The sequence below is a fragment of the Lissotriton helveticus genome, chromosome 7 (genome assembly GCF_964261635.1).
Source record: "Lissotriton helveticus chromosome 7, aLisHel1.1, whole genome shotgun sequence".
Lineage (NCBI taxonomy): Eukaryota > Metazoa > Chordata > Amphibia > Caudata > Salamandridae > Lissotriton > Lissotriton helveticus.
The window spans coordinates 387872296-387896427 of NC_136068.1; the positions used below are offsets into that span (position 1 = coordinate 387872296).

The 24132-nt window shown below is 45.9% G+C and overlaps 1 protein-coding gene across 2 annotated transcripts in view; it reads right to left on the bottom strand.

Moving 5' to 3' along the window:
- The window catches only part of NFS1 (NFS1 cysteine desulfurase), a 658188-nt gene that overhangs the window by 146878 nt on the left and 487178 nt on the right, over positions 1-24132 (bottom strand). For both annotated transcript variants that reach the window (XM_078652222.1, XM_078652223.1), the window contains exon 8: positions 17894-18051. In XM_078652222.1, the coding sequence (XP_078508348.1) occupies positions 17894-18051 (158 nt within the window). The remainder of the gene's footprint in view (positions 1-17893; positions 18052-24132) is intronic.

The window sequence follows — 24132 nt, forward strand, 5'->3', positions numbered from 1 at the left end:
CGAACCTTTTGTTGCGGTGTCCACCTGCCTTGCATGGTTTGATGCAGTAGGTGAGCTCCCCAGCCGGAGAGCGATGCGTCTGCTGTCAAGACTATCTGAGGAACTGGCTCTAGGAACGGTTGGCCCTTTGAAAGGTTTTTGGTGCTCCACCATTGCAGAGAATGAGGAGTCCGACTGTCTACCAACACTAGGTCTGTTAATTGACCACAAGCCTGTTTCCATTGGCGTGCTAGGCACTCTTGAAGTGGACGCATTTGCAGTCTTGCGTGAGGTACTATAAATATGCAAGATGCCATCATTCCTATAAGCTGCATGAACACTCGAGCTGAAAGCGAGTGTTGCAGCTTGAATTTTGTTAGGAGAGTTTGTACATTTGTTATCCTGGTTGGAGAGGGATAGGCTAGTGTCAGTTGGGTGTTTATTGTAGCGCCGAGATATTGTTGTATGTGTGAAAGTTGCAGATGTGACTTGGTGTGATTTACTGTGAATTCCTTTTTTTTTTTTAATATAAAATCCATCTTCTCTAATTTAAACCCAATACCTGTTTTTGTTGTTGTAAGAAAGACAACTTAGTACATTTCACATAGCATGAAATAAACAGATAGAAAGAAAAAGTTCTCTATTAAACCGACAAGTCACATCAGAGACAGAGGATCCACAATTACATATTATAAGAGAAAGTATAAATTTACAAGAGAAGTAAACACAAATTTTACTGGCCTCAATAAGTAAGAGATTTTATGAAATTTTACAGATCAAAAAGGTTTCGCCAAATTTTTTCCTTCTTTTTCAAGGCCTTGGGACCTGTGAGTTTAGCTAACGAGAGTTCCATTACATTTATTTCGTTTATCACGGTCCACCATTCGATAACATTCGGAGGTTCTTTTAATATCCATGATCTTGCAATAAATAACCTAGCACATGCAAATATTATAGTTATTAAATCTTTATATTGACAGTTGACATCCTGAATATCAAGTAGGACCAAATGTGCTGTAAGAGTTGGAGTAATAATTTGTTTACTAGCTAGAACATCCATCATCCCCTTCCAATATGAAGATAACGCCGAGCACAAAAAAAGCATATGTTCTATACCTGCTGCATCCATATCACATTTCGGGCATTTTGTTCTGTCGTTGGATCGAGCCCCCAATGCCCAGCTAGAAATTCTTTGAGGAGTATAATATAACTGGTTTATAGTTCTATACAGCTGTAGCTTCAGGTTAGAGGACTGGATTTACTAGAAATTCCAAGTCGTGAAGCAGTTGAACAGTAGCGCGAGTTAGTTGTACACACTGGCTGTATGAGCTGGCTTTTATGAGCCAGTCGTCTAGGTATGGGAAGACGTGAATATGTTGTCTTATTAAGTGTGCTGCTACTACTGCTAGGCATTTGGTAAACACCCTTGGCGCTGTTGTGACTCCGAATGGGAGCACTTTGAACTGGTAGTACTGCCCGTCTAGCAAAAATCTGAGATATTTTCTGTGCGCTGTGTGAATAGGAATGTGGAAGTAGGCGTCCTTGAGATCTAGAGTGACAAGGAAGTCGTTTTATAACAGGAGTGGAAGGACTTGTTGGAGTGTGACCATATGAAAATTATCCGACTGTATGTAAATGTTTAGAGGTCTGAGGTCTAGGATAGTCTTAGAGATCCGTCCTTCTTTGGGATAAGAAAATATAGGGAGTATACTACTTTGTTTTGCTGATGCTTTGGGACTATTTCTATTGCATTTTTCTGCAGGAGGGATATTACTTCCTGTCTGAGCAGTGTTAAATGTTCTTGTGATTATTATTATGTTTTTTTATTTATTTATTATTTAATTATATATATATATATATTTTAAAAAAATTAGGACGCTGCTTGTGTGGTATGTTTGGGGGGGTGGATGTTAGTTCTAGACAGTAACCTGACTGATTATATGAATCACCCACCTGTCTGATGTGATGTTTTCCCAAGCTGGCAGGTATTGTAGTCTTCCCCCGTCAAGAGTGGAATGGGACGGGGGAAGGGAAGGGGAGTCATTGGGCAGGGGTAGAGGCAGAGTGGGAGTTGCTGTTTTTACCTCTGCCGTTATTATTGTTACCCCTGTAACCTCCCCTTTGGTAGCCCTTACTATAGGTGGATTGTGTAGGGGCTTTGTATGAGGTAGAAGGTGTGTCTGTAGAGTATCCCCTGGTGGCGCCTCGATAAGATGAGCGGCGAAATGAACGCCTGGGAGCCTGCGACTGCAAGGCTCCCATAGATTTGCCTGTATCTGTATCCTTTTTCATTTTTTCAAGTAATACATCTACATTGGGTCCGAATAAGTGTTGCTCATCGAAGGGTTGATTAAGTATAGCACTTTGGACTTCATGTTTGAACCCCGATATGCGTAGCCAGGCATGTCTACGCAATAAAACACTGGTGTTAACTACCCTGGAGCGAGTGACTGCTGCATCAAGTGCACACCGAATAGGAGGTGTTTGAAATATTTTTCCCTTCTTGGATAAGCTAATTTGCTCTATCTTTGTACTTATCAGGGAGGTGCCGCATTAGTGATTCTAATTCGTCATAATGTGCCCGTCATATCTGGCCAATAATGCTTGTGTATTGGCAATACGCCACATGTTTGCTGCTTAAGACGCAGTTCTTTTCCCTGATGCGTCAAGTAGCTTAGACTCTTTATCTGGTGGGGGCGCTTCACCTGATGTTCGTGAGTTTGCTCTCTTGCGTGCACTGGAAACTACAAGTGAGTCTAGTGGTACTGGACCTTTTTAATATATGCTGGGTCTGAAGGGGCAGCTTTATATTTTTTCTCTATTCAAGGGTTAATGACCAGAGTTCTGACTGGGTCTTTGAAGACTTCAGGAGCATGCTTAATCACTTCTTTAAGCATTGGTAAAATGGATGAGGACCTTTGTGCATTATCAAAGGTATCCATTAAAAAGTGTTCATCTACAGGGTCTGTATGCATATCTACCCCATGATATTGCGCATCTCTGTGTATCAACTGATTAAAACCCATAGTGTCTTCTGGTGGGGAAGGGCTTGAGGGGTATACGTCATCTTGAGGGACATTTGGGACGTCTGCGGTGTTAGAATCGTCCCACGGGTCAGGTGAGCCTGGAGGAATAGATGGATCACCTTGTGAGCACCTATGTCATCAGAGCTATCATCCCTATTGTCATCGTCTGGTATGATAGAGGATGTAGGGGAATGTTGCAGTAGGGGAGCAGGTGGTGATGGTATAGGTGGAGAAGGGGAAGGAAGTCTTAAGGGAGAGGTAGCCATGTCCTTCTTTGAATGAGGAGCTGGCGCTGGTGTATCCAGTGGCCGCTTTCTTGAAGCTAAAGGTAGCTGCCCAGTGATATGGGTCTTTAGCTAGAGTCTTTTGTGCAGGGTCTGGCTGAAATAAGTCCTCTGCAGGAGGCTGACCTTTAGGTGCGGAGGGAGGTTTCGGCATCAAAGCGGTTTCTTTTGGTTTTTTTGGCAATGTCTTTAACCGGAGAAGCAGGAGTCTTTTTCAGCTCCGAAGATTTTTTCGGCTCCGGTATATTTTTGGGATCCGATGGTTTTTTCGGTTCCGGTGGTATTTTTGAATCCAAAACGGGTTTCCTTGGTTCCATCCTGGGTTTCGGTGCAGAAGGAGTAGTGGTATGCTTTGGCGCCGGTGGTTTGGATGTTGGCATGGCCGATGATGTTGTCTTTTTCGGTGCCGGTAGGTGTGTGCCGGCACCGTGTGAAGGCCGACTCGAGCCCGAGTCGCCTGAAGGCTTAGTTAGCTTCTTAGCCGGGCCCGAAGGTGGTGCCGTAGAAGCAGTGTGTCGGTGTGCACCTGAGCCCGAGGGCGAGGATGTGACCGAGGCCTTCTTTGGGTGTTGAGGAAGGGTCGGGGTCGGGGTCTTACTTACAACCCGCTGTGCTGGAGTGATGCCCTCGACTTCTGAATCTTCTGCCTCAGAGTTGGTGTCGATGTCGTGTTGTTCTGGGACGTTGGCGCCTTCTTTAAAGATGTCGTCCGGCATGGGAGCTGAAGATCGAGCCATTGTTCTCCTAGGTCTTCGGTCCCGGATAGTCTTTTTGGAGCGGAAAGAGGCACAAGCGGAACAATCTCTGGCCTCGTGCACCGGGTAGAGGCAAAGGTTACACACTTCCTGAAGGTCGGTGTGGGGAAACTTCGACCCACATTGAGGACACTTTTTAAATGGCATCCTTCCCATGAGCTGGAGTCGAGGCCTAGTTAGGCCCGAAGGCCGTCGACAATGACCGGAATCGAAATCTTTGGTGTTGAAGAGTAGCGTCGACTGGGAAAGCGTTCGAAACTAATTTTCTGTAAGTTGGTGAGGATTGCGTGCCGAAGGAAATCGGTTCCAACACGGAGCGCTGGAAACACATCAGAGCCCGGTGGCGGAAAAAAATAATCTGGGGATGGAGTCGATGCCCATGCACGGTATAATCCAAAGGAGGAGTCACCTATCCCATGACTTCCAAAGACTTTTCAACAACAAAACAAACTGCAAACATCCGTGCCCAACACTAGGTGGCCATTTATGCACAGCGTGTAATCTGCAGCGCATATGCCTCGAACATATTGTTTCAGAGATGGATTCACCCTCTCAGTCTGGCAGTTGGTCTGAAAATGATACTCTGAAGAACTCTGAAGAAAGAGCTTGCTGCGCTCCTTTGGCTGAGCAAAGCGCCTTTGATAAAAGTTGTGCGAACACAATAAGAAATTATGGGAGTGGGAATAACATGTAGGTGAATATATCATTTATGAAGTTTGAGCCTCATTTCTCCACAAGAATAGGTCTTTAAATGGGGAAAATAAGCCATTTCAGAAAAACAATATGTGTTAACCTGAAACCTATTGGAATATGAAGTTCAACATTAAAAACTGGGGGAACTGTAAAACAATTCCGGTAGAATTCAAAGACATAGCAGATAGCCATAATAATGAGTCTGGATGGCATACTGTTGGACATCTAATTTCACAGATGAACATCAGAAAGATCTCAAGACTAGATCTCTGGTTGACGTGACATGCAAGATCAGTGTGAAGACATACTTTCATAAGTTCTTTTTCTAGCTCTTCTGTCGGAATCAGCCAGGCTTGCAATGAGAAATAAAGGCCATCCACTGTTTCAAAGTACTCTTGCATGACAATTCTTTCAATTTAGATTGATCAAGGTAAGTATGGGCTTCGTTCACCCTATCCAACTAAAGGAATTTGTATAGCTACAAATATCAGTGGAAGAGATACATTTTTGGTAAAGAAGCAGTAGGAGAATCGGTATAGTGTGGAAAAGAGCATCTACTAAAATAGTCTTTGAACCAGGTAGACAGGTAAAAGTGCGATCATATTGAAAGAAGAAGCCCAACCGGTTTGTCTACAATCAATACAATGCAGGTTGCACAGGCCCTGAAGTGTTCTGTGGTAAAGTCTAATTTCAAAATGTTCTCTGGTTTCAATTCTAAGATGTTGATATTCTTAATGGGCATGTTTGATTACCAAGAGTTCTCTCTCTCAGATGGAGTAGCTGCATTTGCAAGGAGATAGAGTGTGAGACACAAATTAATGTTCTTGAACCTGCCACAAGACTGATCCTACTGCTATTTCTAAACCATCTGCTTGAACAATACATTATTTTACTAGATTAGGATACAAAGGAATTGGAGCCTGAGAGAATGCATGCTTAAGATCTTAAAAAGCTTGCTCATTGGAGGATAAAGAACAAGTTACTTACCTTCGGAAATGCCTTACCTGGTAGAGACTATCTAGCCGCAGATTCCTTACCTTAGAACTATCCCCAGGTGTCAGACTGCATCTGGAAATTTCTCTTGAGCAGTCCCCCGAACGCTGGTAGGTGGCATTGTCCGCACCGTAAGTAACGTGCGTGGTGCCTATATAGGTGTAACTCCAGCACACGGATGTCAGTTTCTAATCGTGACTTTTCACACCAGAAGCCCGGACCCACAAAGAACACTGGTGTGTGGAACTAGGGACCTGAAAAGGGGAGCGGCCCTTAACTCTAAAATCTGCTTGTACAGAGAAGAGGAAGGGTCGGTCGGTAAGGAATCTACGGCTAGATAGTCTCTACCAGATAAGACATTACTGGAAGTAAGTAACTTGTTCATATGATAGAGATTTCTAGCCTTAGATTCCTTCCCTTAGAATAGATACCCAAGCAACACCTTCCCAGAAGTGGGTCTGCAAATATGATTTAAACCAATTTAAAAAAGTGTGAAATTGTTTACAGTGATTTTTACTTTTTTGTACTTATTGCATGAATTTTAAGGCTATTATTTTAAAATGTTCTAATTTATGGCCTCTGTGAAGTTCAAGGTAAAGTCAGTAAGCTATTTGCTATTTCATAAGTTTTTATGATTTATAATGCTACTATAATAACTGGCTGTACTGTTTGATCTTACTCAATTTTGTGGTATTTATTTCTTCACTTGGACCAGTATGTCTGGGAAGAAAGACACATATAGAGGATGAGATGAGGTCGCCTGCAATTCACTTAACCTCCTGGCAAATGTAATTGTCACCAAAAAGGCTGTCTTAGTGATGAGAAGCCTAAGAGGGCAGGTGTGAAGTAGCTCAAAGGGAGCACACACCAGAAAATTAAGAAACAAATTAAGGTCCCAATGAGAGAGAACAAATGGAGTGGGTGGTAACATGCTGGAGACCTTTAAGGAACCTATTCACAATACGAGACTTGAAGGGAGAAGGTTGATCTGGCAGCCGCAGGTAAGCAGAGATGGCAGATAAGTAATCCTTTGAGCAGCCCAATGCAGAGCTCTGCTAGGTGTGGGTAAGGATAAACAACAAGACCATGGAAAGGGGGGCAGATAAGGGGTCTGACTGTTTGGCTGTGCACCATGCCACAAACATGTGCCAACGGCTGGCATATACCGTCTTTGTGCAGGGATGCTGAGCTGCCAAGATATCATCACAGTCTGTGGGTGGAAAGTCGAAAGCTGCCAACTGTCACTGCTCAATCTCCACGCATGAAGGTGTAGCGTTGACAGGTTCAGGTGCAGAACCCTTCCCTGCTTCTGCGACAGAAGATCCGCCTGAAGAGGCAGTCTTATTGGAGGAAATGATGGCCATGCTCCACAGTTCGGGATACCAGACTCTCCGAGCCCAGTCCGGAGACACAAGGATGACTTGAGCCTAGTCGTTCTTGACCTTCTTCAGAACTCTGGGCAGAAGTGGTATGGGAGGAAAGGTGTAACAGGACGTAGCGCCACTCACACAAAAAAAACATCTCCTAGTGAGAGCCACTTTGGAAAGTTCAGCGCGCAAAAGTGCTGACATTGCACGTTCTCGGCAATAGCCAACAGAACAAAGCAAGGTTCTTCCCACCGCGGAAATAGACTTTGCACCACCTCCGGATGGAAGCTCCATTTGTGATCTGCCAGGCATTTTCGGTTAAGTTAGTCATCTCTGGCTTTCAGAGATCCCGCCAGATGTTGAATCACCAGGAAAATACCATCCAGCCATGTCCTGAGAAGCAGGGCCTCTTAACAGAGGGTTCGCAACCCCACCACGTCCTGTTTGTTTTAGAACCATATGGAGATGGTGTTGTCTGTGAATACCTGCAGTGGCCTTCCTTTGATGGAGGGTGGAAAGGCTTTCAATGCCAGCCAAAGCTCTTGGAGCTCCAACAGGTTGATGTGTCGTACAGATTCTGCCGGAGATCAGAGGCCTCTGGTCTCCACTTCTCCCAGATGGTGGAATCTGTTACTACTGTTAGATCTGGCTAGGTAAGGGAGAGGGGTCTGCCAGGGATCCAATCAAGGTTTGTTAACCACCACTGCAGAGCTTTTGTAGTGTCCTCCGAGATCTGGAAAATGTCCGAGAGATTCCCCTCATGCTGCGTACATTGGAACTTCAGGTCACACTGCAGAGTCCGCACATGCAAGAGGTCATGTGGCGCAAGCAGGATGCATGAGGCCCAGCAGCCTCAGAGTCAGTCTCATCAAAATCCAGAATAGAGGATCAAACATTGGATTCATAGCCTGAACATCCTGGACTCGCCATACGTGAGGATATACCAGACATTACACTGCGTTCTGAACAGCACTGATAAAAGGGAGCGTTTGAGAAGGGGTCAGGTGGGACTTCAGCACGTTGATAGTGAACTTCAGTGAGTGCAGGAGGTCCATCGTAGTCTAGAGGTGGGAGAGGACTGCCTGGGTAAATCTATCTTGACAACTGCCAGTCGTCAAGATAGGGGAAGACCGAGACCCCTGATCTCCACAACTGCAATCACCGCGATCACCTTGGTGAAATACAGAGGGGCGCGGGTATGGCCAAAGGGGAGCAAAGTGAACTGAAAGTGTTTGTGGCCTCCTATGAGCCACAGGTAACGTCTGTGGCCAGGCAGGATTGAGATGTGGAAATAAGCATTCAGCAAATCCAACGCTACCATCCAGTCTCCCAAGTCTTGGGCAGACAGGACTTGCACAAGCGTGAGCAGTTTGAATTTCTCCTTCAGGAAAAAAATCGAGGGGGCACAGGTCTAGGATAAGACTAAGTCCTCCATCCTTCTTGGGCACCAGAAAATAGCAGGAATACCACCATAGCAACCACTACCTACTTCTCATGCCAGCACCCTCTTTATGGCTCCCTTGCCCAATAAAGTCACAACTTAAGGAGATGTGGTCCTCAGTCTGCCTGTCGCAAGTAGGTGACATGGGTGGATGGGTAGACACGAACGGCCCCTTCGGACAATCTCGAGATCCTAGCGGTCAGATGTTATCAACCTCCAGTGGTGGGGATGATGGTTTATCCTGCCTCCCACCTTTTGTTTGTAGGGTAAACTAAAGAGACTAGGAAACTGCAGCTGCCGGGAAAGTGGTGACTGGCCCAACCTCTTGCTGCCTGACCCTGGAGGCCAGTGGGGTACAGTGTCCTCGGCCACAAAGAGGTTGGTGGTGGCTGGGTGGGTAGAGATGCGGCTAGAAGCCCATTCCATTACTGCGAAAGGTGTACTGGGGTTGGTGAGGGGACATGGAAGTGCTCAAGGACCTGGCCGTAGCGCTGTTGTCCTTGAAGCACTCTAGTGCTGAGTCTGCCTTGTCTCTGAAGAGATCGGAGACATAAAATGGCATGTCCACGAGCGAGGCTTGGACATCCCTGGAAAAGCTAGTGGTTCTCAACCAGGTATGGAGTGTAAGCGACACAGATGATAAAACCGCTTGCCAATGAGTCAGACAAATCCAGTCCAGAGCGAATGGTGAACTTAGCAGCGTTCCTCCTGTCAGCAGTAGCTTAGGAGAGTATGGCTCGGGCCTCCTCCAAGACCATAGGCAGCACCTGCGTAACCGATTCCCAGAGTGAGTGGGAGTATTGGTCCAACAGAGAAGGTGTTCACAGACTGCAGTGCCAGATTGGTGCAGGCAAACATCATCTTGCCTAAGGTATCCTGCCACTTGGAATTCCTGTCCTTTGGCATGGTAGGGAATACACCAGGATTTAGTTTGGAGGTGGAGGCTTTGTCCACCAAGCTCGGTGGAGTTGTGTGTTGTGTAAGGAACTTCGGGTCCCCTGGGCCTGAGCAAAGGTTGCAGATTTTTGTCCTATTCACCAGACTCCTCTGCAGGACTTGGACCAGGCTCTGAGTAGGTAATCCGTGAGGGCTTCGTTAAACGCAAGAAGCGGTTTGAATGGGGTGTCTCCCGGTTGAAAGCACCTCCATCAAGACGTTCGTCTTGACCGCTACCAGGGTAGCATAAGGTACAGGACCTTGGCCGCCCTTCTCACCACCATTGCAAATGAGGCACACTACTCTGAAGTCACAGTAGGAGGAGAGACCAAGCCAGTATCTGGGGAGGTGCCCTGTCCGCTGGCATCTGCAAAATCGTCACACCAATTGTTCGCACTGGGGTCAGGGGCTGGTATACATAAGGGTCCATTGGCCCATGCCAATCTTCCTCAAGTCCTAGCCCATAGGAATAGGGCTCAGGCTCCAGCATGGGAAAAATGGCTCCTGTCGGTGCTGGAGGCGGCGTCTGATGACGGCCGTCCACCTCCGTGTCAAAGTTGGGGATAAGAATGGGGGATGCAGCACCGGGAATATCGGCGAAGGGGCTGGGAAAGTTCGAGATGGCTTGAGTGGCGTCAGTCCGGATCTGCCCATGCATATAAGGGGTCCAACTGGTACCGGGGGCGAACCTGCTGGCGAAAACCAAATACGGGCCGATCCCGACCCTGTGGGGCCTGAAGGTGCGCCATGCGGAGAAGGACCACCGAAATATGAGGTGCATGCCTGATAAAACGTACAGATTTGGGCAGGGGGTCACTCTGGCTCCAGGAAACTCAGGTTAACGCAGATACAATACAGGCGCAGGTTCAATCGTGACACCAGGCAGTTAATGCTGACATTCCCTTGTCTCATCAAATGACTTCGAAAGTTGGGGCGAAGTTGTTGACCTCTTTGACTTTTTGCTTTTCTTTTCCTTGTGGGACTTACCCAGACGACCTCGATGAAGATCGATGGCTTCGCGACCGATCCCAGGACCTTCCTCTCAACCGGGATCAAAATCATTGTTGTATTGTACATTGAGCTGCAAGAAGCTTGAGGGATCGCTCCCTCAAGGACCTGGGGTGCATAGCACGACAATCAAAGCAGGTCTTGGTGTCGTGATCACGCTCAAGACACCAAAGACAGAGGTGTGGATCTTTCTCTGACATCTGCCGGTGACAGATGCTACGGGGCTTAAAACAAGCCTTCTTCATGGATATCCTGCCACACCAGGAGACAATGTTTCAAAAAGTCTTTGACAAAAGGTCAATCAATAGATGACTGAGAGTAGATTTTCTCTGGATCTGCGCCGACTGGCGTGGAAAGAAAAGAACTGGTCAGGGTGCTGGGATGTCACCTATATAGACACCTCGTGCATCACTTCCAGCGCAGATAAAACCACGCAACGTCAAACAATGTCACCTACCGCCGTGCAGTGAAACTGCTCACAGAAAAATTCCCGGTCCAGTCTGACTCCTGGGGATAATTCTAAGGTAAGGAATCTGGGACTAGAAGTCTATCAGATAGGCTTGTTCTCAGGAAGGGTCTTAGAAAAAAAAATCAAATACGTTTTTCATGATGATTCTTGTAACACTACTAGTAAATCTGGAAAAAGTAGAAATGAACTGACAAAACTTAGGAAAACACAAAAAACACTTGATTTCTTTCACAGTAGTTGGCTCAATCAGGAATTAATGCTATTTTCTTAAGATTCACCGACATTTCACAAGTAGTAAGTAGGAATACAAGACTTTCTGTTTGTTCCTACTCAAATTCACACTTTTCTGACTTGCAGAACAGTTGATGTAGCCTAAAACGAGAAAGGACACTGCCGACATGAGCTCTGACTTTTAATGGGGTTTATCATCTACATATACGACCCCAAATTGGTTCAGAAAATCAGCAAAAACATAGTACATGAACTTCTGAAATAATGCTGGGGCAAGTGGAAGGGCATAACCAAATATTCAAAATGCCTGAAAGGCAGCTTTCCATTCATCTTCCAATTTTATCTATAACAGATAATAAGCATTACGCAGACAAGCTTGGTAAAGATGGTGACTCCTTTAACACTCCCAGAAAATCTTTCACAAAGGGCAGAGAATATCAATATTGGAGTCTTTTTCTTTTTTTTTTACAAAAACATGGAAGCACCAATTGGAGGAAAGGAAAGAACTATTAAAACCATTCTATGAAATCCCCTCAAGATATTCCTTGAGAGTTTTGGTTTTCTTTTCAGACAGAAAATATTTTTCTTCCAAAAAGTATTTGCAGTCCAGGTTCTGTTATTCTACAATTAAATTTTCTGTGTAGAGGTAAGGAAAATTCAATCGGTTTGCTGAAGGTATTCGAATAATCCTGAAATGTCAGGTTCAAAGAATCTGGGTTAGTGAAGCTATAGTTCTATTCTTCAATTGTTCGTGTTTTCCTGCAGGAGGGGATCAATCATATCCAGAGCACAACTAATGCCCATTGCAGAACTGAGATGATATATTATCCAAGTAGCCCAGTTGATGCAAAGGTAATGCATGAGCAACCACAGTAATACAATAATTAAGGCATCATTAGAAGAAACCATTTCAAAGAAAATTGTCTTTTTGGAAGTACAAAACAATACCACCAATGAAATGCTGCTTCCTTTAATGCCCCAGTCACTATGGGGTTTCTGTCCACCATTTCAACATGTTCAGGAATAGCCTTAAAAACTCAAGTTATCCAATTTGCCTCAGCATCATGGACAAACATCTGTAAAGCACTAAAATAGTTCTCAGATGATCCTACACAAGGAAGCCATTAAAACCCACATCCTCCTCACTTACAGAACCCTGGCATTTTCTGGATTCTTGGCAGAATGATTTAGACCTTTCTGACTAAGTGACTTCCTCCTGAACAATACAGGCACAACTTAGACTTTAATCTGTGATCATTCTCAGACAGAAGACGCCTGGCAGTACCAATCTGCATATGGTTTTTCTTGAATGGCAGAAGCATAAGAGAAGCTGACCTCTACCTTGCAGGGGCAAATGATTCAGGATAAATGGAGTGGTTCTGAGAATCACTTGTCTCACTGTTCATTTTTGAGCTCCAGGAAGTGAGGTTCAATGAGAAGCATCATCTAGCTCAGAAAAGAATGCTGACTGACCGGAAACTTATACTTAATTAATTCCTGAAGACCCTGGCTAGAGGTATTATGACTTCTTTTAAATCCAGGTAGTCTTAGTTGGACAAAAATGGGACACATAGAAAAGAACATCAGTACTTCCTTGTTGGATGTCTGTCTGGTTTCTCAACTGTTTTCATAAAAATAGCTCAAAAAGGTTGTTTAATCATCCAACCATGCGTTTGCCTCTGCTACCAATGAAGCAGCCCAAAATAGAGCCGACGCCTAGTAGATTTAATTGCAGAGGCCAATCCACCTTGCAGGGTCCTCTTTTGATCCACCTTCCCTTTCTTATATGCAGAACAATCCACAAAGAGCTGATCAACCACATAATGGTCTTTCTTGTAGTCAATATAAAATCTCCAAACTCTCTTTGGGTCTAGCCAATTGAGCCTTTCCTTGTATTTCAAAATTGTGAGAGAGATCAAAAACACTGGCAGAGGGACTGACTGGCCAACCTGAAAAGACGTCACTATTTTGGGCAAGGTGGTTTTGGGAGTCCATAGCACTTATTTATCAAGGAAGTTGGTGGTGTAGGGAGGTTTCACCAAGAGCACTTGCAGTTCACTCATGTGCCACGCTAAGAAAGGGAACATAAAGAGTAGCATTTTAAGCATCAGGAGTCATATTGATCAGCTGTGCATCCACACAAAGGGCTTGTAAATAAGAAATGTCAATGTAGCATTATGAATGGCCTTGGAGGGTCCACGTGATTCAGATCTTTGACAAAATGCATCAGGTCATTTAAGGAGACAGAAAATTGATCAGGCAAACACTAAAAGGTTTAAAGGGTAGAGATTAACACTTAAATGTGCCCACTGCCAAGCCTTTCTGGATAAAGGATACAACAAACAGTAACACATCAGTAAGTCTGGGCTATGGAGGATCAAATTGATAGACCCTACACCCGGTTACAAATTTTTCCCAGCCTTTGGCATAGATTTTTTTTGTTGACAGGCTTCGATTGCAAGGATGACATTCATCCCTTCAGGTTGCAGTTAGAAAGCGTTCAGATGTCATTGCCCAATCTCATTGCTTTGAGGTGTAGCTTATGGAGTCTCTAGTGAACTTGTAGCTGAGGCAGGAGGTCCAAAGGGTAGCCAGGATGAAGAGCAAATGCTCAGGCTCAAGAGCTCAGGATATCATTCTCCTGACCCCGTCTGCGTCAATTCAGGTGACTTGGGCCGGATTTTGCTCAAAATTCGAGGCAAAAGACATAACACATACAGGAGTCCTGCACCATTTCGCAAGCGGAATGAGTCTCCTAGTGTTTTTCCTAGAGGAAACTCCAGTGCATGAGCAATGGCTCTTAAGGGCAAGCCCCACTGAGCGAAGATGTCCAAGGTTCCAAGACCCGGCTCCCCTTCTTGTTGCACTATCACATGGCAGTTGAGTTCACCATGAGGACCTTTACCATCATCCAGCGGAAATGGCAGAAATGCTCTTATGGACAGATAGAACGGTAAAGCTCCAGAAGACTGATGTGGATCTGGCTCTCCACCAGGCAAAAGAGGCCCCTTATCTTCACACCCCCTAAGTGACCACCCACCCGCAGCCAAGCAGTGACAGATCAGTCACAATCATGCAGTCTGGGCAGAGAAAAGAGAGCAGCCTGCTGCAGGCCAGATGATGCTTGTCTGCCACAACAGATGATTCGGAGTGGTCGTCTGTGAAATCTGGATGGAATTGGGGAGGCAGCCCTGCTGCTAAACCCACTGAAATCTCAGGTAGCAATAAAAGGCTGTGAAATGCCACCTGGTGTTTGAGATGTGGAAGATGTATGAGACCAGAAGGCCAAGAAGCCTCAAAACTATGTTACTTGGGGTAATTGGAGTCACCAAGTTCTGAGGTTGCAGACACCATCTGCCGCCTGTAAGGTTTAGGGGTCCAAATGGCGCACTGTGAGCTAGCCAGGAACAAGGTCAACATATTCTGATGGTATGAGCGAACACAGTCCCCCATGTTTTGATGCTTATGTTGCCCAAAATCACAGTCTTACTGAATTAGTAGGAACGTACGAAAGCAGGGAGCCAGTGTTGAACATCCAATTACTGAAGTACAGAAATACATGTATTCCTAACCTCAGAAGTTGGGATGTGACCACTGCCATCACTTTCATGAACACCTGAGAGGCAGAGGTGAAGTTGAAACAGAGCACTTGAAAATGGAAGTGCTCCAACCACACATTGAACCACAGGTACTGTGAGGAGAACTGCAGTATAGGTATATGAAAATACATATCCAGCTAGTTGGCGGACACCATCCAGTCTTCTGGGTCCACACACAAATGGACATGAGGCACACGTCAACAATTTAAATGCCCTCAGAAGGGCATTCAACGGTCACAGGTCTAGAATTGATGTGAGGCCTATGCTATTCGGCAAGAGGAAGTGGCGGGATTAGCACCCCACTCCTCTCTTTGAATCCTGCAGCCTCTAAAAGACACCTTTAGCAAGCAAAAGATTGACTTCTTGGATCAATATAGTGGAGGGGTCTCCTTAGAGATGTTCCAATATGGGAGGAATGTGGGACAGGGAGAACAAGAAAGGCAGGGGTTAGCCTCATCACACAGGTTTGATGTAATGGACCTTCAACTGGGAGAAAATGTCGTAATTTGTCCCCTACCCTCTGGTCGTGAGTGCGTGACGGCAAACCAAAGTGGCTTGGCACCCCTACAACTGGGAATAGGAGTTTAACCCCTTCCACGCTCATGACGAGCTGGGCTCGTCATGCAGTAGCCTCCTGCTACGCTGATGACGAGCCCAGCTCGTCATGAATACTGGTGTTTATGAAGTGCCAGCACAGGAGAAAAATCCCCATAGCATTGAAGGTGTTAAAGACTACCATCCATGCTGGTACGAATAACCTCAGCTGCATCCTCTGTCCTAATGACCGGGTCTTGCTGCTTGTATATAGTTTGGGAGGGCCGATATTGTCGGTAGGCTAGGTTTCTCAAATAGCCTCTGTATTTCCAGTACTGTTGGTGGCACTGCTTGACTAAGGGTATAATTGCAAAGATTGTGCCCTGGTTAGATTATCTTTCAATCATTTAAATGACAAATCAACTTTTCCACCAACCAATCTGAACCCATCAAATGGCATGTCATAGGGATGCATGGTCATTTTCTGAGAATCATGTGGACGGCATCCAGGTACACCCTCTAAGCATGACACTGGTGCCAATAACCCTGTCAGTACAATCAGGAGTATCCAGGCCAGCAAACAATACATATCTTGCAGCACTCTGTCCATCCTGTATTGTTTGAGCCACAGAGACCCTAAATCTTCAAATGACACCCGTCAAGATCTCACTGGCCATGTTCTGATAAGTATGATTGATACCTGCTCAGAAGGCACAGCACATTCAAGAATTGCAGGCCCAAGCCAGCTGAAGAGAATTATGTCTTGACAAAGAAATCAAAACTTTGCAACTCTCTATCTGGGGGATTGGTTAGAATTACATTTGGGTTTGCTTTACTAGTGAACACCTTAACCACCAGGCTTCCAGGCATAGGAAGCTTTGTCAGAAAATCAGGGTCATCCGGGGCAGTCCATGTTGTCTGGCCAAGGATTGACTTACCGACCCAGAGCACTCGGAGTCCAGGTGGCCCTAAGGGTGTCTTTTAAGTGCCTTGTTGATAAGCAAAAGTGACTCAGATGAAGTTGGGCCTGCTTAAAGAACTTCAGTCAACAAATTAGCCTTAGTTTCCATTGAAGGCACATGTAAGACCAGTACTTCAGCTGCTCTTCACACTACCATTGCAAAAGAGGCACTTTCTTCCATTGGTGGTTCAGGTGGTGAGTTTAGCACTGTCTTTGGGGATGTACGTAGCCCACGGTTGCTGTTTAATTCCCGATACAATCCCTCATCTGTATATTGAAGAGGGAGCAGTTTGACTCATCATCATCGGAAACATTTTGTTTACCATAAACTGCATCAACATTGGATCCAAAAAAAGGACCCTAGCAATTGATAGTGCTGCCAAAGAGGAAGAGGAAGAGGGTTTTGATCTGGTTGCGTTTTTGTAATCTTCTAGCACAACACAGGCCTGGTGAGTCAGTTCCAGTACAGAGATCAGCAAACTGGGCCTGGGACTAGCGACAACGGAGCTGGCATTGGTACCAACACAGAACTGGTGAGGACATGATTGTCAGTCCAGAAGTTTGGACCAGTGTGAAGTGCCTGGGAACAGTTTCTATAGCGCCATTCAGTACTGGGAGAGGGGTCGCCAGCCTGTGACTCTCAAAGTCATACCAGAGTGATGTGGAAGCTTCAGGAAAAAATCTGCAACATGGTTTCTTTGAAGGCCGCGGTTTACTACAGTGGACAATGGCCCGGGGAATTTGGGGTGCACCATTACCAACTACAGGACTGGGTCAGAGTCAGAAGAAATTAGGGGCATATGTTTAGATCAATGCCATTGCAACTTCACCCCAGATTTCAAGCGGCAGGATGGGATGAGCCCCGCTTGACTTTCTTGTGCTAATGAGGAGTTCAAAAAGGGAGATTGACCAAAAATTAAGCAGCCACACTAAAATGTACAAAACATTGAAGAACATGGAAAGGCTGTCGGAAAGTGACTATGGGCCCCCTTGCCCTCCGCAATGGGGTCTGTGGGGCACCTATGATGCCCCCCTAAATATCCCTGCACCGTGTGGCAGGCACTGCATGGTGCCTGCTCACAGTGCAGGAATGTTTTAAAAGTGCTTATTTTCTAATCAGGCTGGTGCTGCTACTATGTCAGACGTACGCTCATCTGACCAGCATCGTAATTAGGGCCAATGTGCTTTCTGTGGTTAATCCAATAAGCATAGTTTTTCCATTGTTAAGAATCAAATGTAGATGGACAAAGAATGGCGAATCATTAGCCCATGATACGTGCCACACGAAATAGCACAGAAGCGAAGCCAGAAATAACAAATGCAAAATAAATTTAATTTGAATGTCTAGAACTAAATTGCGGTATATTGCAAAAAGGTATTTATCTACATGCTTTTTTAAAAAAAAAAATAGCTTACTTGCATTTTCAAAAACTTGCCTTCTTTCATAACCCATTTTCTAAGTTAGTAAACACAAGTAATTTTGAACTCTTGTTTTTAAAACTAAAGTGAAAATGGAAAACGTAACTATGAAGTCCTGTTATTGCGAAACCCAGAAAGCGAAGAGAGCATGGTGAAAGTCGAAAAGGTGAGTTCACCACAAAGGTATGTTCTGCTTACCTCCATCTCCTGCTGTGCCACCTCACAAGCTGCCCCAAGACCGACAGCCAAAGGAGTGGGAACTGTACCAGATCTTAGCCCTCGTTCCTGACCACCACCACTCTGCAATGCCTCCAAACGCACTCTTGGTCGTCGGCGAACATAAATGGCACCAACTCCTAAAAACAAAGAGAACATTTATTTAGTTTGACTTCAAGGAACAATTAGGCCCGGAATGTTAACAGGACAAGGGCTGTGATGAGCTTGTTTCCACATATCTCAAAACAGTTTCCTAACTTATTAAAACTAATCACATTTATGTCCATTATTAAAATACAAAAATATTTATTTACTTATTTGGAGTAGTGTGGCTCACTGGTTAGAGGCTGCAGGGCTGAGAGCAGAAGTCAGCCCGGGACCAGGGTTCAATTCCCGACGCGGCAGGGTGGTGGACCTTGGTCAGCGGACTCGATAATTCTCGCTTCGGTGCTTACTCTAATCAGGGGTTCCACTCGGCAACTCTGGGCATTAGCTTGCCTAATCTCCACAACGGCCCCACCAATTCCGGGGATGCCTGGCTCCACCTTGGGGACTCCCAGCAAGGGACCATCCCACAGGGAAAGCCAGGACGGGTTCCCCAGAGTTATACAGCGCCGGGACGCCCCGTTGCTGGGGCAGCTGTGCGCTTTACAAGTATACTACATTTACATTTATATATAGCGCATTATCACCCCAGGGTCTCTAAGCGCTTGTACAAAAAGAAGCCAACTCTACAGAAAACAAGTAGCAGACTTACAGCACACCCCATGCTTCCCGAAAGAGTATGGTTTTTAACAAACGGCGGAACAGCAGTAGATTTGACTCCTTACGGAGATTGATTGGTAGTTTGTTCCAAGCTACAGGAAGTAAAGTGGAGAAAGCACGCCCGCCCAAGGTGGACAGGCGGAAACGTGGATTAGCCAAGAGAGTGGCTTCAGAGGACCGCAGCACCCTACCAGGGATATAGCCAGATAGTCTGGTTTTAATATACCTGGGCGCGTTACCGTAGAGTGCCTTGTGTGTGATGCACAATCCTTTAAACAGTGCCCTCTGTCTAACAGGGAGCCAATGTAACTGACGCAGGAGAGATGAAGCATGTGTTTTCCTAGGCTTCTTAAAAATCAGTCTCGCTGCATCGTTCATTACTATCTGAAGCCTCGCAAGTTGTCGCTGAGGCAACCCTATATACAGCGCATTGCCGTAATCCAATCGTCCCAAAATCATAGCTGACACTGCGCTTCTTAGAGTAGAAAACGACAGCAATTGAGAGATCTTGCGAAGCTGTCTCAGAAGACCAACACATGTACCTACCACCACAGACACCTGTTTCTTCATAGACAGATTGCTGTCAATATGGATACCCAGGCTTTTCACCACGGTTGCTGGTTCCGGCGTCCTGCCCAACTCCGTGGGCCAAAACCCGTCATTCCAAGGGCTGTCCGAGATGGTTATAGGCAGCACCTCGGTTTTATCCGGATTAATCTTCAAGGAGTTGGCGGACATCCAATTAACCGTATACCTTAAGATGTTATGCAACCTGGTTTGTGCTCCTGGAGAATCCTCTATTTGGATGACGATCTGCGTGTCGTCAGCATAATTAAAGATCTGACATTCCATCTGATTAAGGGCTGAAATCAAAGGCTGCAGGTAGATGTTAAAAAGGAGCGGTGAGAGAGCCGAGCCTTGCGGCACTCCATAGGTGATGGCCGCTGATGTTGAAATTAGGTCGGACAGCTGCATCTTCTGCGATCTATCTTGCAAGAAAGAGGTAAGCCAACCTAGTGCAGGCCCCCCGATGCCCAGGTCTCTCACACGCGACAGCAATTGACGATGACACACCGTGTCAAAAGCCGCGGAGAGATCGATTAGCACCAGGGCCCCAGGGATCTTCTTATCAGCTCTGCACCTCAGTTCGTCTAAGATGGACACCATCACCAGCTCCGTGCTGTGATGTACCCGGAATCCAGCCTGATTTAGCTCTAGCAAATCATTGGTCTCCAGATGCTTTGAGAGGTATGTCAGCACATGCTGTTCCAAAACCTTTGCTAAGAAGGGTAGTTGGGAGATGGGCCTGAAATTCTTTTTTGTGCCCGCCCCTGGCTTCTTAAGCAGCGGAATCAACCGGGCCTCCTTAAGCATAACTGGAACTTGTCCAGTTTCCAAAGACTTGTTTAGAAGATTAAGAACATCCTCTTCCATCCCTGGCATAGCCAGCTTAAAAACCCTCGGGGGGCAAGGATCTACATGGGAGCCTGATTTTACCCTCCCTACCAGGCTGGCTAGCATCTCCTTCGTAATCAAGGGAAAGATATGCAGGGGAATATCAACTTTAGGACTAAGAGGCTAAACTTGTAGCGGGCATTCTAAAACGGGAGAGCAAGAGATTTCTGACAGGAGATCTTCAATCATATTGATGAAAAAGTCCTGGAATCTTTGGCAGTCTTCCTGCAAAAAGTCAGGCCTCTGCTCCTTATTTTTCCTCAGTTCCGAGAGCACCCTGAAGACTTCTTTCTGCGGGTTTCGAGCTGTTGCAATCCATGTCTCAAAAAACTCGGATTTTCGTGCTAGTATAGCCTTTTTATACGTGGCCAGCTCTTGCTGATATAGGCTCTGTGCCTTCGTATTATAGTCCCTCCTCCAGGCTCTCTCAGCCTTCCGAAGGGCCTGTTTTCTTAACCTCAGCGAGTCATTAAACCAGGGCGCTTCTGCTCCTTTATCCACCACTTTCACCTTTCTAGCCGGTGCCACTACTTCAATGGTAGATTTTAGTTTGTCCACTACCTTCTGACAGGTGACCTCTATATTGTCGTCACATGTGGTTAGTGCGGCGGAGTTTAGTAAGTTGCCCACTAACTCTTCTTCGTTTATGGAGTTCCATCGCCTCACCATTTTCCATGCTGGCCTAGGTTTCCCTCCATATTTTTTTTTTTATATATATTTTTTTATTTAACAGTAAGACAAGAGTAGGCAATACAAACATCAGGTGTTTCGCAATAAAATACAGAATAAGGACCAGGCGGGGGAAATGAACAAACAATAATCACTGTAGGGAGAAGAAGGCCCATCACGGGTACACACAATGGAAACAGGAAATAAGCAATCTGTGAATCAAGTAAAGCAATCCCACCCGCACGACCTCGTCCACAATGTTGCAGGATAATTAAGTCAGCGAAGACACCCGGACAATAAAGGATCCATGAAAAATAAACAGCCCAACTCTCGGTAAAGGAAAAGGGAAAAGAAAAGGGCCCATAGAACATAAAAAAGGCAAAATAAAAACCCCCACCCCTGACCCCCCACCCTGCACCCCTGCAATGGCTACGGCCTAACCCCACTAGCAGCGTGCCTGTCGCCCAAGAACTACCCTAAGGGAAGGGAAAAGAAAAAGCGTAGGAGGGGAAAGCAAACACACTCCCGATCTCCCATACCCCCCGCCAACAGCGACCACCCGGAAACATGATAAAATCAATATTCAGCAAGTATACAAACCAGTCAAGTGAGGATAAACAACAGCCACCCAATTCCCATCACAATACAGGTACAACCCCGGCATTACGAAAAGCTATTAAATCGGAACCCAGCGATAAAGTTCAGCCCTGGCCAGTACGGTCCGTCAGAAGAGTCTTTGCCACTTGAGCCGCCATTTTGATGGAAAAGGCAAAGCGTCCACAAAAGTTCTTTTCAGCACAAGAGGATCGAAAACAGGATAAAAGTTCACGGCTCGAACTAGGAAAGGTGTCCAAAAACAGCGAATATCCGAAACCATCAACAAAGAACTCGTAGTCGCATGGAAGACCGTTTCTAGTTGTGTTAGGTGGCAGCAGGGTCAGGCAAAAGACGCTAGCGAGAAGCTCGGGCTGGCTAGCCGGTGGTAGGGGACCGTCAAGGTTCCTGAATTCCGGGGCATGCACAGGGACCTCGACCTCTGAGATGCGATGCACCGCTGGTACCATCTCCAGCTGGAAACCAAACGAGGCGTCGTCCTCAGGTTCCAGGATGCCGTCCACTTTCACCATCAGTGTCCGGAACACGGCAACTGTGTGTGAATGGAGCGCCCCAATGGCGGCCACAACGGCCCATAGCGATGGCGTGCCCTCCGTCCGCTCCATCCCCTCTCAGTAGGAGACAGAGCCTGACTCGAACCCCGGAGGCCGGCTGCTCCGGAGTCACAGGCCACGCAAATCTGATCACAAATAATGGGCGCTCCTTGTCGTACAGAGCACACCGTTGCCGTCAGAGAGGACCCCAGCCCGTCGACCCCGAAGGGGCAGCAAGGTCTCCGGGCACCGGGCCCCCACCACAGCAGTCGGTGTGGCACGATGGCGTGTCCCGGGCGTGGATCGTGCAAAGGATAGTCAGGAAAAGTCAACAATTCAGGCACTCTTCGGGGAGACCGGGTTCAGTCCAGGTCTCACGGCCGATGTTGTTCAACTCTGACTCGGGTAGTCTAGAAATCGAGGCCCCGGCTTCCACACGGTGTTAGGCCGAGAAAGGAAACACGGCGTATCTTCGTCAGCCGATAAGGTAGAAATCTCGGGATTGCACCCTTGGAAGCTGTAGACCTTCATAAACAAGGAAATCAGGTGTAAGGTCAGGATGAAAGGCAGGATAATCGAACTGCTGGCGGAGGTCGGCGGAGCCGGGAGCTTACGCGGCCATCTTGATTCGTAGCGTAGCTCCTCCCTCCTCCCTCCATATTTTTGTGCCACCTTCTGTCCCCTAATCAGATAGTGGTCAGACCATACACATGGACTGCTAACTACCGGCCTGGTGGTGAGGTCAGTCGACCACACCAGATCCAGCGTGTGGCCCTTATCATGGGTAGGACCTACTACGTGTTGTATCAGTCCAAGCGCTGTTAGTGCTTCCTCTAGATTTAAAGGAATTTACACGCTGATAAGAGCATTGAGCTACTACTACACTGATTTACCTAGGATTTGTTAATGGCAGAGCCTTTCTAGTCTTGTAGCACAAGCATCATCTGCTTTTTGGTAGGCAACCTCAAAAATGTCTGACTTTATGTGAACTCTATAGACAGGTAGCACGAAGTGAAGTACAAGAGTCAATGTACAAAAATTCAACAAGTACAAAATGCAATTATAGTTATATTTTCAAATCAAACTATATACCTAAACATCCTGATTTTACAATTCAAGACCAACTTGGAACTATTCCTTGAGAAAAGCAGTATCGTTAAACAAACTTAAACATTCCTACTGTGGAAGGTGGACATAGCACCATATGCCAAAGTAAACAGATTACTACTAGGAGCAAAGGCTAAGTGACCCATGTTCTGCTATCTTGCTGCCATCACACAAAAAATGTAGCACATGAATTCAGATAACCAGATAAGAGTGGCAACATCTGACAATTGTTTTTGTAATTTTATACACCTTTAGAGTCCAGTCACCTGCTATGAAGGGACTTATGAAGGTGGAGTATGACTAATAGTTTCAAATTGGTGAGGCTATAGACAATGATATGTATTTAGACGTTTTTGCAGTGCTAGTGAGGGACACTGGTGTTTTGAAAATATTGAGAACTGTTATGATGCATACTGTGTGTTGATATGTGTTTTCTCTAGCCTCACTGCATGCGGACCTGACTAGAAGCTGGTACCACTGACAATCTCCATACCATTAAAAAAAATGGTATTCATTTATTATTACTTTTTTTTTTTGCACAACTAGAGCAGAGTGACAGAGAATGGTAATGAGGAATGCCAAGACCCTTTTGGTCTATGGAGGCAGAAACATGTTGACCAGATTCTAATAGGGAAATATCCATAACTCTATTTTCACTTAGCTTATTTTAACCTATTCACTGGGGTATCAATAAAGATTATTATCGCCCACCAGGAGATAGTTTCAACTCACACTTAGCTATGTTTTGTTTTGCACTCTGCCCCTCACTCATAGCCCTCGATTGGATGACATAAAAATGCCTCATGCTGCTCCCCTACGGGGGAGATGTAGCCCATACTGGGTACCTTGCGGTCCCAGTGTGAAGAGTGGACCCAATGATGAAGCATGTCACCCTAGGGTGAGTGAGGGTTCTCGTCTTAACACAGGAGTGCTTCTTCCCCTCCCTCCAGCTTTGGTTGCGTTTTTCACAATACACCATCCGAGTACCTTTTTGTGAGATATATCACACAAACACCCACTGAAGTCAAAGGAGTAGACTTGTATAGTAGTAGGACATCAAGCACATGGAAATACACA